The sequence below is a fragment of the Sciurus carolinensis genome, chromosome 12 (assembly GCF_902686445.1).
Source record: "Sciurus carolinensis chromosome 12, mSciCar1.2, whole genome shotgun sequence".
NCBI lineage: Eukaryota > Metazoa > Chordata > Mammalia > Rodentia > Sciuridae > Sciurus > Sciurus carolinensis.
The window spans coordinates 29,599,635-29,617,805 of record NC_062224.1 but is presented as its reverse complement, the minus strand read 5'-3'; the positions used below and the strand labels follow the sequence as shown (position 1 = coordinate 29,617,805).

The 18,171-nt window shown below is 41.2% G+C and overlaps 1 protein-coding gene across 2 annotated transcripts in view; it reads right to left on the bottom strand.

Moving 5' to 3' along the window:
* The window catches only part of Fam171a1 (family with sequence similarity 171 member A1), a 154,977-nt gene that overhangs the window by 51,717 nt on the left and 85,089 nt on the right, over positions 1-18,171 (bottom strand). For both annotated transcript variants that reach the window (XM_047521277.1, XM_047521276.1), the window contains one exon: positions 1,795-2,022. Coding sequence is in view for 1 of the 2 variants with exons in the window: in XM_047521276.1 (XP_047377232.1) it covers positions 1,795-2,022 (228 nt within the window). In the remaining variant the exon portion in view is untranslated. The remainder of the gene's footprint in view (positions 1-1,794; positions 2,023-18,171) is intronic.

Genomic DNA, 18,171 nt, shown 5'->3' with positions numbered 1-18,171 from the left:
CCTCAAGGGTCAGCACCCCCGTTATCTCCTCCAGGAAGCCCAGTTCACTCCCCTGCACTGGTTAAGCCTCCTCTCCTGGCATCCCACATGGGTGTCTGTACAAAAGTTTATCCAAGCGTGATGGTTGACTTTGTATATCAACTTGCCAAGACAAGTGGAAAAGTATTAATTATTCTCCATCAATGCATTATTTATTTTAAAAGCTTCTGTTGACACTGAGCACATACCTATTCTGCTAAAGGAAAACCCAGGTGGTTTGGCATTTGGTTACAATGCTTGGGCTCAGTCATCTTGGCCCACAAGTGAGCAGTCTGGGAAAGATCTGCTTTCAGTGTGTGTGTGCGGGGGGGCAGGGGGGCATCATGTAATTGGGTGGGGGCCCAGATAGAACTAAAGATGGAGGAAAGGCAAAATCTTGCTAACTCTCTTTTGGAGCTGGGATGCCCTTCTTCCTCTGCCCTTGGAGGTCAGAACTCCAGGTTCTCTGACTTTTATATTTGGGGGCTCATACCAGTGGCCCCTGGGCTCTCGGCCCTTTATCTCAGACTAAGCCTTACACACTGGAGTCCTTGATTCTGGGACCTTTGGACCTCAACTGAGTCACATTATAGGTTTCCCTGATTCTCCAGTATAAAATGGCCTCCATAATCAGGTAAAGTCATTTCCCTAGTAAATCCCTTCTTCCCTCTCTCTTTCTAGATATCCTATCAGTTCTGTCTCTCTGGAGAGTCCTTACTAATGTGATGGAAATCATTTCTAGGGTTGACTTCAAAACCGAAGTAGAAACTCTCTAGGCCAAGATCCAGGTCTGGTGCCCAGGGCAGTGCCTGGCAGGCAACAGGAACTTTATAAAAAGTAAATTGAAATACAAAGCATCTTGTGAATTTGAGTAGACACTGGGGCTTTATCAAACAGAGAAAAAGCACTTCTAGGTGTGGCCACATATCCTCAGGGGCAGCAGGGTCCCTGCAGGAGTGAGTCTGGCTGTGGTACAGGACAGAGGTGAGCACTAGCTCAGGTAGTTTTCTCAGCACTGCCCTCAATGCTGCACACATCCTGACCCCTACCGTGCTGGGCACACTAGGGTAGTTTACCTGTGGTGACTAATTTTCAGCCAGAACTAGTCCACAAGGTAGTCTTAGCTCCATTTTACAGAGACTGGCATGGAAGTTAGAGGGCTCCACTGCAGAAAGGACTCTAGAGCCCAAGATGGTCGTTTCTAAAGCCTGTGCTGTCACGACTCTCAGCCCCAGCCTCACCACTCAGCAGTCCGAGTGCCAACAGGCAGTATGGTCTGGGTACCAGGTGAAGCCTGAGGTCAGGTCAAGGTCCAGCAGCTCCCACTCCCCACCTACCCTACACCGAGCTGAAGCTGTGTCAGGCATCATCCTTGCTCCTGGCAGTGGACACTCTGTTCTGTACAGTGACCAGCAGGAAAGGGGAAAGAAACACAGTCTCTTAAGGCCTTGTACCCATTGGACATCCTTGTACTTGGGCCTCTGGTGTGACAGTGGAGGAAGAAGGCCCTGGAAGCAGATGAGGGCATTGTACACTAAAGCATGGCCACACACCTTGTCCTACTAGTTGTCATGGTGCAAAGCGAGGGTGGGGAGATGAGCAGAAATGCTCAAGCTTCTGAGTCCACTGTGCGTGCGTGACACAGTAAGCAGAAAACAGACACACAGGTTTTACTGACGGTCTGACTTACACCTTCAAAACCTTTTCTGTTCCGACTCCAACATCATTTGCCAATACCATGAAGTCTGTTTTGGAGAAAGATTAAGAATGCCTTACCAGGTAATCGGATTGGCTTCCACGGGGCAGAGTTTGGCACGTAGGCATGCTTTGTGGCGGTGACGATCAACTGACTGCCCAGCTTGTACTGGAACTTGACGAAGGCGACACCATCTGTCCCTGACGTGCCAGAGGCAATGGAGACCTGGTTGGTGAAGATCTCAATAAGCGCATCTGCGATAGGCTGGTGGGTACTGGCGTCACTGACATGCACCTTTAGTGTGACTTCTGGAAGCAGAAGAAGCAAAGAGAACAGCTGTTGTGAATTAAGAAACAGCAACAGCAATTCTGCCATAGCTGTGCTAAGAGGTGGAAGGCGGCCATGGTAAGAAAATCTAGGTCAACATCCTCAGTGTGGGTCATGTTGACTGGTGATGGTTTCTTCTCAGAGGTCCCCCTTTTACCTTAAATAATTTCCTACTTTCTTCAAAGTCACTGCCTGCCATACACAGCTTTCTTCTTTACTCCTTCCTGCTTACTCCAACAGATAATTGAGAGACAAGTTCTATCCCTTCAACATGCTGGACAACAAACACAATAGTCTTTCATTCTTTCTAGCATTGCTGGAAAACAGCCCCAACAGGACTCTGGCCACTACAGAAGGGACATACATGGTCGGTGCGGGATAAAATCAACATGAAAATCAAGGATGCGATGTATATGATACACTGAGTCAGTCCTCCAATCATATCAGTGTCTTCAGGCAGACTTGCAGAAGGTATAACACACTACACAGTTTCTCATTGAACTTGGTCTCCCATGTCCCCAAATAGGAGGTTAAATTATAACATAAACTCATTTTCATAATATTCACATGGCAAGAGGGCAAGTGGGAAGAGCTTTGTAGGGCTTCATTGATGATTTATGTAATTTTATGGTAATGTAACATTTACTAACAATTGGGATTAGGTTTCAACTCTCCCTTTAATGTTTGCTGAGAAGGCGAAAACCACCAAGATTTGCAAAAAAGGATTCATGAATAAACAGAGAAAGTTTATTCATGAAATAAACTCTAATCAGTCCTAGATTGTACCACTTGAATTTCTTCTAATATGGGGAGCCTAGTTTATGTTCTGCAATTATATACTTTGGAAGAAATTACTTAGCACCTTCTTTTGGCATGACAGATCAGGGAAAAGTGTCAGTGGTTGGGTAAGTCTTACAGACCACTGGGGTATCATTTTAATTAGAGCAACACTGAGGCTATCTATTCAACAGCAAACAAAATTATTACTACTAAGACAACCAAAGAAGAAACCTGACCAGGTGAGGCACTATTAACACTAGTCTTTTACAGATAAAAGAAGAGCCTATAAATGGCCCCAGACCTAAACATGTTAAGATACACGGTGTTTCTTTGTGATCAGTGAGAGTTTCAGGATCCTACTGACCTGGGGCAGTTGTTATTACACCAAAACTGGGACATCATTCTTTCACTCCTTACCCTGCACATCAGTCACCAAGTTCTGTTGATTTTGATTCCAAAATACACATCCAGAAGCAGGTCCTTCCTTTGCCTCCATGTTAACATTGCTCTATTTCAAGCCCTCACTATAATCCAGACTCTTTAGCAAAATTTCCCCCATCTTCAGACCTGAGCTTCAAAGTTCCACTGAAATCAGAGGGAGTTATCTAAATACTGAACTGACCTTGAACCCTTTTAGTTGTTCCCCTCCCATCATCTGTAGCAGGGGTGAGCAATTGTAGCCCAACACTCAAGCTGAATATGGTCCATGGCTTGTTTCTGAATGGTCCATAAACCAAGAATAATTTTTATACTTTTAAATGACTGAAAAATATCAAAAGAATAATATTTGTCTCACAAAAAAATGATCTTGAATTTTAATTTCAGTGTCTGTGAAGTTTTTATTTATTTGTTCTTTTTAGTTCTACATGATAGTAGAATCTATTTTGACATATTTATACAAACATGAAATATATCTTATTCTAATTAGGATCCCAGTCTTGTGGATGTACATTTTCCCATTAAGATTTACTGGAACATAGTCTAAGTGTCCCTCTTTCATTTATTTCTTCTTCACTATTTTTAAGTAGTTACTACTAAAATCCATTTGGAAAGCACTGATCAATTCAGATAACTAATGAACTGTACTTAGAAAATATTTATTAATCAACTATCGTAAGCTTAGCTTGATGCTAGGTGCTATGGGAGATATATAACAAAAGAAAAAGATACATGGCTTCATTTTTAGAGTTGACGGTTTTTGATGGGGAGAATGGGTGACCATGTGGGTACCAGAGAGGGAAAAGGATGAAATGGGGTTGGTTAGTATATAAGATACAGCAAAGAAGAGGCTAATGAGATCTGGAGTTTGTGTGCAAAACCAAGAGAAAACAACAAAGATCTGAAAGCATCCACTGAGGTGGGGGTGACCATCCAGAGATTTACAAAAGGGTGTGGTAGGACCACTTCTCCAATGGTATGGACGTGGCTTTCTGGGAAGGAGCTGTACACAGACTGACCCTGATTATGGGTTACGGGTTCAGTGGGGAATGCTTCCTGGAAGACATGACAAGTGAGGCCGAGACTAGGACAGGAGGCATAGCAGATGAGTCCCATGGACGACTGGGCATCTTTTCAAAGACTTCTTCCATTTGAGGATGTTTCTATGATTTCCAGAAACCCATGTTCCCAGCCTCCTTAGTAGCTAAGATGGAGAAGGAATGGACTTTGGCTCTGCTACTCTGATGTCTTCATGCTAGATTCTGATTTGGAAGACAGTATCATCAAGAAGCAGGTGCTTTTTCTGACCAAAGTTACCTTGGACTAGGCATCTGGTTTGGGGACATCAAAAGTGTCATGTGAACAGTTCCTCCATGTATGGCTCTGGCATTGTTCTGGCTTCTAGCCCTGTCCTCCCCCAAATTCTCTGAGTCACCTAAAAGCTTTAATGAACGTCCTTCTCCTTAAACCAGCTAATGTGGGCAATGCTGTTTACTCTTCACGCGTCTTGTGCCATCTTGGCATGACTTCACAAGGCTGGACCATGTCCTTGAAACTGCACCTGCCAGTTCTCCTCCAGCCCTGGACTTCATTCTTGGTCAGCACCCCTCATGGAGTCTACCCTGCATGCCTGCCCACTGTGGGTGGACCCCCCGGGGGGTGGAGCTCAGGTCTTTTCTTGCTACACAGTTACTCAGTGAATTACTTCATGATTAGGAATTCAGTCATCGCCTCTAGAGTGGTCTCGAATTTTCATCAGCCAGTGGCAGAGCCAAGAAGGAAGCAGCAAGCACTCAGGAATTCTTCCTCTAGCATGATTCAGAGCTCCCTTGCTCTTGGCAATTGCAAGAACTTTGGCTCTGTGGGTACAAACTAGTCCATTTTAAGTAGTACAAAGAGCATCTGCTTTGTGGGTAGAAAACTAAACATTATCTTTTAGTCCAGTATTATCTTTTAGTCATTTCCTTTTTAACTGCCACAGATTTAGAACTAAATGCAACAAGACTGTTTCAAATTGTTGGCTTAGAAGAAGGGACCTCTAAGTAGCAAGTAAAGAACAAACATAATTGCAGGGACAAGAGGACGGAATTATGGTACATGGAAGACTCCCCCAGTTAGGGTTTGACGAAACTGCCTGACGACAGGGCCACAAATAAAGCAGGCCTGGGTTTTCCTGCTGCTCCTCATCTTTAAGTAATATTGAACACCTTCAGTTACTTTTAATATCAGAAGGCATCTTTTTTATAACTTCTCATCCAAACTCCAGAACAAACACCCTCTGTCTCTCTTAAAACTACGTGCTAACATGGAATATTCCAGAACAGAAATCCCTTTGTGATGTTCCACTGGGAACAGAGCTGAAAGCACAATATTCACCTGCTTTTTGAATATCCTATACTTCTCAACTCTCACATCTAACAAACTCTGACTTCATCTCTGAAGGGAAGGTGAGGATGTCTGTGGACTTGAACTGTTGTTGTTTGGGTTTGTTCTGTGAAGTTTTTAGCTTCCTCTGAGTGTTTTGTGTTCTCTTTTATATTTCCTCAAATTGGCCTTTGTCGTGGGATTTTAATTTTTCCTTTCCTTTGGTTTTTAGAGCTGTTGGTTTCCACAGCAACCCACCCTCATGGGGAACCCAGTGTTTTCTGGGTTAGTCGTAAGGGCCTGACAGAGTCCATTTCCCCCAGGCATAGCAAACAGGGCTCTGATGTTAAGTTGCCCGGAGCTTTGGGGCTGCCTGACACCAGGGCAGCAGCTGGAAAGGAAGTCAGCATACTTAGCCTCCAGCACTATCATTATCTATATTTAACCCCAATTTAAGGGAGCTACAATGACTTTTTATCTCTTAAATGAAACAATAAAGATCACTTGATCACTTAAAAACATTTTCCAAATGAGAGGCTGTTTTAAAAATGTTACAGACCTGTGCTCTAAGAGATTCTGCCCCGTGTTTCTAGAAATTTACAGTAGCAGAATGTGCATGGAATTCCCATGTCTTTATACAGTCACAAAAAGCCCAATTCTAAGACACCTGTGAAGGGGCAGATTTCTATCTATTATTTTTCTTACAAACATACAAGGTTTGTCCACTCTGTGATCTAATAAAATTGGGATGCACATTGTTCCACTAGAGCTTTTCTGTAATTTATTTTCTCATAAGTACACATATACTTTATGCTGTTCAATTTTATTTTTAAAATTGAAATTTAAAAATTTTCAATCTTTTGTGAATCATGTTCTCTAAGCAAATACCATGGTTTTTAAAACCTGTATATTATTTACCATATAACATTATGTAGTAGGTCACATAATATGGTTATTATATTAATATATTATTTACTAATACATTATGTATAATATAACTAAAAAAAAATCTTCTGCAACATGTACATGCCAGGACTCCTTTACATTCAGTTCCTAGCATCACAAAAGCATTTGGCAATCCTTACGTGTGTTTAATTATTCTTCTTTGTGTGTGTGTGTGGGGGGGTACTGGGTGCTCTACTACTGAGCTTTATCCCCAACCTTTCTTATATTTTTATTTTGTTATGGGCCAGGCTTTATGGGCAATGACCAAACACTCCATTTTACCCTGAGACTCCTCTCAGGTAAGAAATGCTCCTCTCATGGTAACACCCCACCTCTGCACCAAAAAACAGTTGCTTAGCATAACATATTTGGCAATACAAAATGTCAATTCTTATACACTGTACTTGTGCAATGTACCTTAACTGCATAGAATGTCAGAGAATGATTGTCTAGACATTAGTAACTATTCTTCAAATCACACTCAACAAGGGTTGTTTTGACCCACTTCCCCTTCTGCTTATGATTTTAGATCTCATGATTTTTGTTTGTGATTTTGAATGATAGCAACAGCCACTTATGATTAATGTACTGACATGCTTTACTTGTGGTGTTGAACTATAAAAGGTGTGCTCTAACCCCTGGAGGGGGCTGAGAAGTGCAGACTTACAGTCTGCCTCTTGGCCCACCAGCTGGTGAATATATGTTCCATCCCCTGCTTGGAGATTGACTTGGTTATTTATTACAATCTTGTCATAACAATTTTGAGACACAGTCTTGCTAAGTTGCCTGGTTAGGCTTGAACTTGCAAACCTCCTGCGTTAGCCTCCCAAGTCACTGGGATTATAGGCCTGTGTCACCATACCCAGAGTGTTTTTAATTCTAAAAGCAATATGATCTTCTGCAAAGACAAAGACTCCTGCTCTGCCATCCAGAAGAGAAAAGACAAGGCAGGCTTACTTCAGAGAGACATATTTGCTGGGCACAGGAACCTTCCTGGTTTCCTGATTACCCCTGTACAGTTGTCCTCCATGGAGATGTGTTTTGCTCTTGATGGCACCACAAACTGCCCTAAACTTCTCTACTGATCTGATGTCACAAGTTCCCATACCAAATTCCCACCTCTGCTAAGGTTTCCTTTTCAATGTGTTTCTTAATTTTCAGAGATTTTAACATGCATTTGATTTTCTACTCACCCGAAAAGCCAACGGGAGTGAAGTTTGCTACAGCAGCCTCCAGGAATAAGAGAGTCGTTTTGTGCCTTTGGGTGTTTCTCCCATCCTTGGCTACTGACTCGCACTCCCAGCCTCATGAAAAGCCATGTGGCAGACTCAACAGTTACCGCTTTGGCTGGGAAGGAGAGATCTATGCAGGCAGCCAATAGCCTGCTACTGACATGTGCTTGGAATCTTTTTTTTTTCCCATCATTGTTTTGACAGGCTGTGCAACAATGTACTCTCTCTGTCACCTCAACCTCCTCAATGGTCCCTCTGGTGGATAAAATTCTGTCTTGGCAGGGACACTACCATACCTCTGGGTAATTATTTAGGAGTGGATTCTCTTCCTCCCCTCCCCTGAGAAATTTGTATGAGAATCAAATCGATGATCATCCTATGAACACTTTCTAACCAATGTCACCAAGTTGCCAAGAATGTTGAAATACACAATCAACATTCATAAAAGCACAACAATTAATCATTACACACACACACACACACACAAAGAGTTTTCTTGTTTTTTTTTTTTTTTTTTCCCCCAAGAGACAGGGTACCTGCTTTCCTCCCTTGAAACACTCTATAATGGAAGTAGGAAATACCAACTTTTTGGCAAAGGATTCTGTTAGAACTATCCAAGTCACTGAAACCAATTCAATAGCAGAAGTTCATACTGCGTGGCTGTACCTGGTGCAAAATGATTTTTTTCTGGGGCTAGTTCCATATATATATGATACTGTCAGAGCAAATATAAAGTAGCTACATTCTTGCAACCAATCAAAGGATTATTTAGGTAAACATCCTGGGATAATGTGAAAACCATGGCTGGACTTACTGATTCAACTGTACAAGTTACATATACAACCAAGAGTTCACAAGCAAAATTAATGACAGGATGTTCCTGTGATCTCATTTAATAAATACATATTGGACAAAAGGCTAAAATGACATAATCTTCTCTATGTGCTTTCTGGAATCACTTAGATATAGCTTTAAAGTACTGTTCTAAAATATAATTACTTATCTTGGTGGGAACTTTTGAGATAAAGAATGTGACTGTTCAAAATAAATAATAATTGAAGCAGTTACTAAAAACCAAAATGATGCTAAATGTAGCTAAAAACTTTTTAAAACCATGGCTTCAACTTTTACAAACTCTCCCATAAAAGTGAATACATATCCATAAACCTAAGAATACCTTCGTTTTGATCAGATATGGTAAAATACATAATGACAATAACATGAAAATGCAAATATGGTAAATGTGTTTGCTCAGCTTCACATGGTACTCTGTGCTACTGAACAAGAGAATTTTGATGGTGCAACCTAGTGGTAACTAGAGGACCCACACGTATTTATAAGGAAACCACTACAAGAAACCACTTTAAAATGCTCGTTTTGTTGGTGTTTTAAAATGTTCACGAGGGCACAAAGTCCCCTTATGAGGACTTGGACGAATCTGGGAACTACTATGTTAACGGACAGTATTAAGCATGTCTATACAATTAGCGTGCATACCTTAGCCAAGCTTCAAATGTCTGTTGGAAGATGTTAGTGGACTGGTTGCCAAGGCAACCTGCTGGGGAAAATTACATTTGTCTGTGTGTGTTTCCAGATCTACCTATATCTGCTGATATGCATTTATAACCATTTTTTTTCTTTTCTTTTTTTTTTTTTTTTGTCTAGGGCTAGGATGAGAGCAAAATTACATGGTATTTATTTTGAATAAAGAAGCCTTGAGCTTTGATGAGGAAAATGATGATGATTATTTTTAAAAAGTCATTTTTTCCCCCTCTGGGGAGGGAACAGTTAGAAAGTGCTAAGTGGGAGCTGGTAGTAAGGAAATGGACTCATTATTTTTAAAATTAAAAAAAGAAATAAAAAAAAGAAGAGGGACAAAGGTGGCCAGCTGAAGAGGCTGCTGGAAGGCCATGAATGGCCCAAGTATGTGAAGCTCTGCAGCACTTGAAATATTATGAAAGCAAGATAAAGACCCTCAGAGCAGCTGAGTTTAGTCAATGCAGTGATTAGATTACACATATGTACTCAGTCTTTCAAAGAAATGGAATTATTTAACAAGCTACAGTGAACCTATTATTAAAATGTTTTTTTTTTTTTTTTTTTCCTGTTTCAGATGAAGTTGAACTATTTTAGGGCAATTTACGGTCCATGTATGAATATTCTTGACAACTAGTAGTGTTTTATGGCCACATAGGGTGGCCCTGGCTTCCAGGTTCCTAATTTAGTCAGTTGTATGGCTTCAAGCAAGTTCATGACCTCCTTGAGCCACCATAAGAGACAAACACCATCACCCTTGAAAAGACTGTAGGATTAATGTGGAGGATTAATGTGATGCTGTTTATAAGGTGAACATTCAGGTGTTCTTGATTTTGCCTACTTGCAAGCATTCCGCTAATTTTATTTGTTGAAACCAAATCTCAAAATCACCATTAACACCCCCACATCCACCACAATCTTCTCAATGAAAGAAAATGGAAAAGGGAAAAACAGTATACCCTGGCACAAGCTTTGGATCCTGACATTCTGGGTCGGGGTCATTTCTGACCCGGTCTGAGTGTCATTTCTGTTACTGATAGCTTAATGCTGTGAAGCAGTTTTCTCATCATAAGAAATGTGGGTTCTGCCCCTTAACATAGTAACCCCCTAGAGCTACAGTGAGGGAATACAGTGTACTTCTCAGTGGTGCGGCATACAGGGCTTAGTAACTGTTAGCCCCTCCCTCCCACCCTTCCTTCCTTTCTTCCTTCCTTCCTTCCTTCCTTCCTTCCTCCCTCCCTTCCTTCCGGGGATTGAACCCTGGGCCTCAGGCATGCCAGGTAAGCACTCTACCATTGAACTATATCCCCAGTCCCTTTTAGCCATTTTAAAATAGTCATTATTTCCAAACATTTGACTCTTAAATGAGGATTACCAAGTTTATCTATAGAAAAATCACAAAAGATCTCCTGAAAAGGTACATGGAAGGAATTAACCTGGCTAGTTTGTGAAATTCTTAAGTTTTCTCTCATACTGATCAAAGACAAGAGAGTCATAGGGACAGCAGAAGCCACTGTTTGGAGAATTCTCCATGACTCTCCTGTACTGCTGCAAACCTTGTGACCAGAGTAACTTGTGACTGCTCTAATGTTCTGTGCAATCTTTTCGAGGACGTTCACTTAGTTAACAGTTGTGGAAGACAGAGCTACTATCTCCCTGTACAGCAAAGGGCAGGCGTTCTTTACTGTACATTTGGGTTCCCAAGGCTCAGGGTTTCTCATCTGTAAAGCAAACCACTGTGTGCACAGTTATCAGGTGGCTCTCTTTGTGTTGTCCTTATAGGAGTTAGGGCTCAGGGAACTGATACAAGAATGTTGGATACTCTGGCTACTGCTACTGCTGTTGTGAGGAATAAATGGCCTTTATTTCTGACCCAGAAGTATCATGTCTTCTACCAGCATCTATAAAACTGTGCCCGGCTAGTGTATTAACTTCCAAGAAGGGCAGAATCTCTGGCCTCAAACAGTTCTTCTTGATCACTTAGGAATCCAGGAATTAGGAAGGTTGAAGCAGGAAAGGAGCGGGCTAGAGGTCTAGGAGAAGGGGTTGGGGACCCAGGGGGAAAAACAACACAGACAAGACAGTTCCAAGTTTGTTAATGTCCTTTGGTTTATGAAGGTTCTTTCCACCTGTGGATTTTCACATTCTTTAAATAACTTTCTGTCAGAGAGGGCCAAATTATCCTTTTCTCTTGGCAAATTCTAACCACTCCCACTCCTCATACCACACTTACTTCCACCTACCAGTCACTCTGTTCTGTTAGCTTAACATGTTGTTCTAGAATGTTCCATATGGGTCCAGCCTTCCCCAAAGGACAACAAGGAGAAGGAGAATCTGAGGGTTTTTTACTCTAAGCTTTTGTGTGTGTTTTGTTTGTTTTTAAGCACTGATCACTGTAGTTCCCTTTAAAGTCCTGAGTTGCAAAGCCACATTTAGGTCACCACGGCAGTAATTAAGAGCAGAATTAAAATGACATGCTAATTAGGGTGCCAGTTGCTATTCATTTCACAAATTCATTGCACATTTGTTTAGTCAAGTACCAGTTCTGCTCTTTACATTTGTTTGAATAAATTCTATATTAATGGGACAGCACTGTTGGCTATACTCACTCCTATAAGTTACAAAACCCAATTAACAGCAATATTTTTGAAATCCAATTTATTGGAGTTTTCTAAGTAATGTAAAACTTTTCACAATACTATTGAAATTTCCTGCTTCATCTGTTTGGTGTGGGATCTGACTTAACAGTAAAGTACTGTTTCTAATTATTTTTTTTTTCTGTAATGAACATCAACATACAATAATTTTCACATATTAAGAATGGTTCTTACTTTGTGCCAAATGGATTAACCTTTCACCTTTCAACCTTTGTAGCCCATGTCCTGGCAGCAATATCAACAAGGAGTTTTTATTTTCCTCTCTTGCTTTGAAAGTCAAGCTTTCCACACACCCTTTCACTGCCGCCTGCCTCCATTACTAATTCAACCACATAAAACAGAGATTTATTTTTCCAAGTGGCAGCACAGGTCTGCCATATTTCAGAAATGGATGCTGTTTTTAGTTCTCCTTCAGAAAGGCATTATTAAGTATCTCCTGTCAAATGGGTCAAAACATTTGGCTCAGACCAAGAACTCAAAAGTTATGAAAGTTGCAGGGCTAATAAGTATGCCCCCAAGAGAATCCATTAGCCAAAGGATTTAGAAACACAAGCATAGGCAGAAAAGTCCACATATGCAAGAGGTTAAAGTTAAAGTGAAGCCCAGGGTGGCTGGCTACAGACCAGCCTCCATAAGCAGGAGTCACATAGAGTCACCCACTTCACAGATACTGGGGTCAGTTCTGGGGCTGACCATGCACCTTCCCACTGGAACAGAAGCCAAAGAATCTGAGATGGGGAAGAAGTTGTGGGAAGTGTCAGAAACTTTATCCCCATAGGGAAGAAAGAGTGGGGACTTGGATGTGTCATGATTTCAACCCATCATTTTACAGATGAGGCACTCGAAGTATCATTCAAGGTTGCACAGCAGTTTATAATGGAGATGGGGCTGTTAGGGTGAGTAGGTGTCTAATGATGTCTACTCTCTAATTTTGATGCTTTGACATCTTGGAGCTTGCAAACCACGGAAGAACTGCCCCTCCCAAGGCAGCATGGTTTTTATTGCAACCAACAAATCCAGAACCCACACCCCAAACTACCTCCTTTGGGGTCCTTACATTAAAAGCTACTATTCCTCTGCCCTTATTGTTCCAGGAGAAACCAGGCAATTGGGTGCAGTAGCTATGACCCAGAGGTGATGAAATTATTCAAATTAGCCAATCCTAAACCTTCCTAGGCTGCTTACCTGCCTCGTATATTCCTTCCTGAAATGCACACACACACACACGCATGTGCACGCACATTCTCTCTCTCTCTCTCTCTCTGAAGACTCTTGCTCACATTTTCCTTCACTTCCTCTGCTTCCTGATGGACCTAAAGGGTACAGCATTCCCCTCCCTCCCGGGAACTATAACGAACTATCTGTTCAGTGGCAGTTTACCCTCTGATCTGTCAGCCTCCATTACCTGAATAATAATAAAATCTTTATTTTTAAAAAAGTAAGAGACTCAAGGTTTTTTTGGCTGTAGTTACACTGTTAATAGAGTACTGGTACAGAACTGATGATATTTATATTTGCTGCAAGAAAGAACTTTCTAGAAGTTTAGGTTTCATGAATAAATAAATTTTAGATCATTGAAAAATATTTAGGCAGTGAAAGGAGAAAATGTCTGGTCAGGGAAGCACAATTGGCATGAAACCTGAGGAAATTGACTTCTAAAAAGTAACCAAATGTACCAGGGCAGCAACTGAAAAACTTCAGACTGAACAGCAGAGGATCACTGAAGATTTTTGAGCAAGGAGAGAAGTGATTAATCTTAAGCAATATACAGACAGATTGCTATAGAGGGAGATTACAGGACAAAGGGATAGTTCAGAGATGGTTGTTGAAGGTACATGTTCATGAAGTGGGGGACGAAAAAAGGGGGAGGAAGAATAAACTGGATCTTCTGCCCCCTTTCAATACAGAGGAGGAGAAGCTGGGCAGTGGCTCTTAGTGAAAGTGCACCTAAATTGCCACCAGGGAAGGGTCCAACAGCATAATCATTAACATGCAGAATTACCCAAGAGGAACCAAACCCACATATGTGTCTTGCCAGGGCTGGACCCTAGCTTGAAGGCATATTTATCAAAATAACTTGATTCACAAGATATTAAGTTATGAATGTAAATGCAGGTGTTTCACTGAGGCTATGACAGGATTAGTATTTCTGGTTCTTCTTTAAAAAGTCACATTAAAATATTAAAACTGTGCAGAGGAAAATTGTTGAAGTCATCTGATCATCAGAATTAGCCAATACAGAGTTATTTATTTAGTTTTTTTAGGATTAGATGCGCTCTACAATTTGCCTGGCAAGACCATCAGATTCAAGGTGAAGATTCTCAAGGGTGACCCAAAACATAAACCAGGGCAGAACAGCACTTTGCATCTTAAACCTGACACTCTGCACCCAGAGGACCAGTAGTTTCTTCCGGATTCCAGTTCTTCTGCTCCATTAGGTCATATCCACCTACTCATCCAAACTGAACTAAGCAAATATCCATAAAGGCTAATACTCCTGCTGGATGGACGAAGCTTTCCAGAGCAAGACTGCCATCATGCCACAGGCCCTTTCAAAACACTCCGTAACTCTGGAGTGAACCTGGGAACCTCTGCAGGGCTTTGGGTCATTACATTTTGTGGGTGTGGAAATAAACAAGGTACTGTCACAAAGACCTCATTTCCTGATTCCAGGTGCTAACCCAGGAGTAATATTTCTCTTCAATCTACCCTGAAGAGTGCAAACACTTTGACTTGTTTTTCAGGAAATTCTGACAACTTTCCATTTGCTTTTATGGTAGTGTTGGCCCCATGTATGTGGGCCAGATGGGGGCTGAACCCATGACCTTGGTCTAACGCATACAGATTCACATAAGCACAGCCAGTGGGCTGAACACAGGATTAAATAGGGAAGGTTCTGGTTTTTGTTTGTTTTGTTTTTTGTACTGGGGATTGCGCTATATCCCCAGTCCTTTTTTATTTTAAGACAGGACAGGGTTTCACAAAGTTGCCTAGGCAGGCCTTGAACTTGTGATCCTCCTGCCTCAGTCTTCAAAGTCACTGGATTATATGTGTGCGCCACTGTGCCCAGCTAACAATTTCATGTTAAAGCAGGAAGGGTCTTGAAGAAGACTCCCATATTCACCACCACAAAAATGTGAAATATTCTTCTAAACTGTGATGTTTCTTTCCAATCAACCAGTCAATAAATATTTAGCACTTATTTAGGAACATAGGCACGATGTGGGGAAATGGAGACTTTTTAGTCTTTACTATTAGAAAATACTACACAATTTTGTCACGCTCAAGCTGTTCATATTCATATATTAGTCTTTCAAAATCAGTGACTGTCACACATACAATCCACATGCAATACTTTATGTTCTACTTCCAAGCACACAATCAGAGTATGCAGCATTTACCTAGGAGGGGCATGAGCTGGAATGTCAGGAAGCAGATCTGCTACCTCATCATGAACATTACAGATACAACGGGGAGGTTCTTCAGAGAAAGTCTTGTAAACAGACAAACATCTGCTAACATTTCATTTTTAAAAGCAGAGCATTTTTGGAGATATGGAACACTCAGATATGTTATCTTCACAAAGTCTATTTTGATCAATATTTCCATAAATAACTGCCAGTTTTTCAACTTATAATAAAACAAATATAACCTTAACAAGAGTAGTTATTCCTTGTTGAAAATCTGGTTCTACTTTATACTCTGAGCATTTGCTTATGATTATGTAATTTCTTATTATTATGTAATGTATGAGTAACAAATTAATGGTCATATAATTTAAATGTGAACAAAATACGAATTAGGAGCAGGCAGAAACCAAGTTTATCTTATTTTTTAATACATACATTAACCAAAATAACTAGTAAGCTGAACATTCATTCACAATTTAAAGACGACCTCAAGAAAACCACAGTACTCATATAGTCCTGACTGAGAATCCTAGGGTTCAAAGTGACATACTCAACAGAATGTGAATGTGAAACTCACACAGAAAACAAAATATTCAGAAGTGAATCCCACCTAAGTTCTAAAGCCTTGCTTTAGGGCTTGAAGGGGACATATGGTTTCTATGCCTTACCTTTATGCAATGTGAAACGCAAATTATTCATGAAAAACACAGGTAAAATACTGCTAATATTTTAATGTAGGAAACTTTCAGTGATAATTATTCTTTCTTAATGTTCACATAAATCTTTAATTAGAAAGAAAGAAGACAAAAGGTATGCTTAATGTTTATGCTTATAGTCTAATTTTCTCAAGTCTCTGGATCACAGGACCAGTCAGCCTGACAGCAGATGAGAACTGGGCTTACCTAGCCAATGACACTTGATAGTTCAAATTTTCTTTCTGGACTTGAAAGACCAAAAGAATGGCTAGTTTCCAGTTTCTGTTGCTATGTCTGCTTGGAGGTGGGTGTGGACTGAGAGAAAGCAATTGGTAAGGGAGGAATTTGATAGTTAAGAAGAAAAGTGATTTAAAAAAATAACATATATGTCGAGAATATTAGAGTTTCCAAACAACAATCGCACAGGTTCTCTCATTTGATCTTAATGTAATCTCATGACATAGCAGAGCAGCTAATGTTCTTAAAGTAATGAGAAGGATGCCCTGAAAAAGGTTAAAAATGCCCCAATAATGATGGAGCTGAGCTGCAAATTGCTCTGGTCTTATGACCCACCGCAAGGCCTCAGCAGTGGATGCAGAGAACCATGACCTGCCTGGTCTATCTCTGCAGAGTGGCAGCAGCCCTCCTGGCCCCCATTCCCACAGCCTGAGAGGCTGATTCCACAACCCTGCACTGAAAACTCTTCCTAACTGGTAGGTCTTTAAAACAAACTCCTTCTCATAGGAAGATCCCTGGGGTTTGAGCATGGAGCTTCTATAGGTCTCCTTCCCTCTCCATCTCTAGGTACTTGGAAGGCAGTTAGCTCTGTGGTGAGAGGGAGAGAGAGTCCTGAAGTGAGGGCAGAGGCCAGGTCAGCAGGGCCCAGGGGACCCAAAGGCTGCCGGAAGGGAAGGTTGCCAGGTACCCATCTGTTCTGAGTGGTATCCCTGCTTTTAATGCTGTTAAGCCTGATAGGCTCACCCACAGGTTGCTCACACAGCCCCTCCCCCACAAAAAATACCCATTTAGTTACTGCCTTCCTTAAAACACGGGCCACTGACTTTCATGCTAAGTGTAAGCATTTCTGACCAAAGAGCTGAGCAGGTTTTTGCAATTTTATAAGCACAAGGTAGAACACACACATGCATTCTGCCAGCACAAGTATATTCCCAATGTGTTACTGCAAAATATCCATTTGCACTGAACATTTTAATAAATTAGAGTGGAGGGAGAAGAGAGGGGGGAAAACTGAACCCATGTTTCTTTTTAATAATTTTCAACCCACTTGCTGCCAAAGTAGTGTATGGCCTTGGAAGGCTCCAGTCTGCATGAAAGTGATCTTTGCCTTCCTTATGCAAATGAGTTTGTTTCCTCCTTTAAAGAGACCTGATCTCCCTCCTGACATTAAATATGAGCAGTGCATATGGCTTCATCTTCAGGCATTGTGGGACTCCTTTCAAGTAAGTTGCTCTTGGGTTGCTGAGACTGAAACTTAGGCACAGATTTCTTCTTCCCTGCTACATCCCAGTAAACTGCACCATCTCCTTGCAGGAGGAGGAAAGAGAGGAGGCTCCCTGTCTTTCCACCTGAAGGACAGGGGCAACAGGGGCACCTGGGGCACTGGGAAGGAAGGAGAGCTGTTACACAAAGTCACAGCTATTCTCTGCCCTATCCTTTTGCATGCACACAGCAGGGTATTTCTTCCAACCATCTTTCATAAGCAGTACAGTTTAGTAACAGCTCAACCTAAGAAAAATGGTGCTTAAACAGTGTTAGACGAAGGCAGAAGCTGAGGACATCATCCCACAAGTGAGCATTGCTGTACAGCTTACCAGAGCATATTCACATGTCATTTCATCATTTACTTTTACCATGAGGTCTGTGAGATGTGCCCCACTTTTACAGACAAGGAAACCAACTCGGAGAAGCTAAGTGATCTGTCCAGAGTACACAAATGCCACAGGACAAAAGTTGAGAGTTAAGTTTGCATTGTCCAATTTTTTAAAACATTTTCCCCACATTTTTAATTAGTGCATTATAGTTGTAAATAATAGTTGAAGTTTTTTGATTACA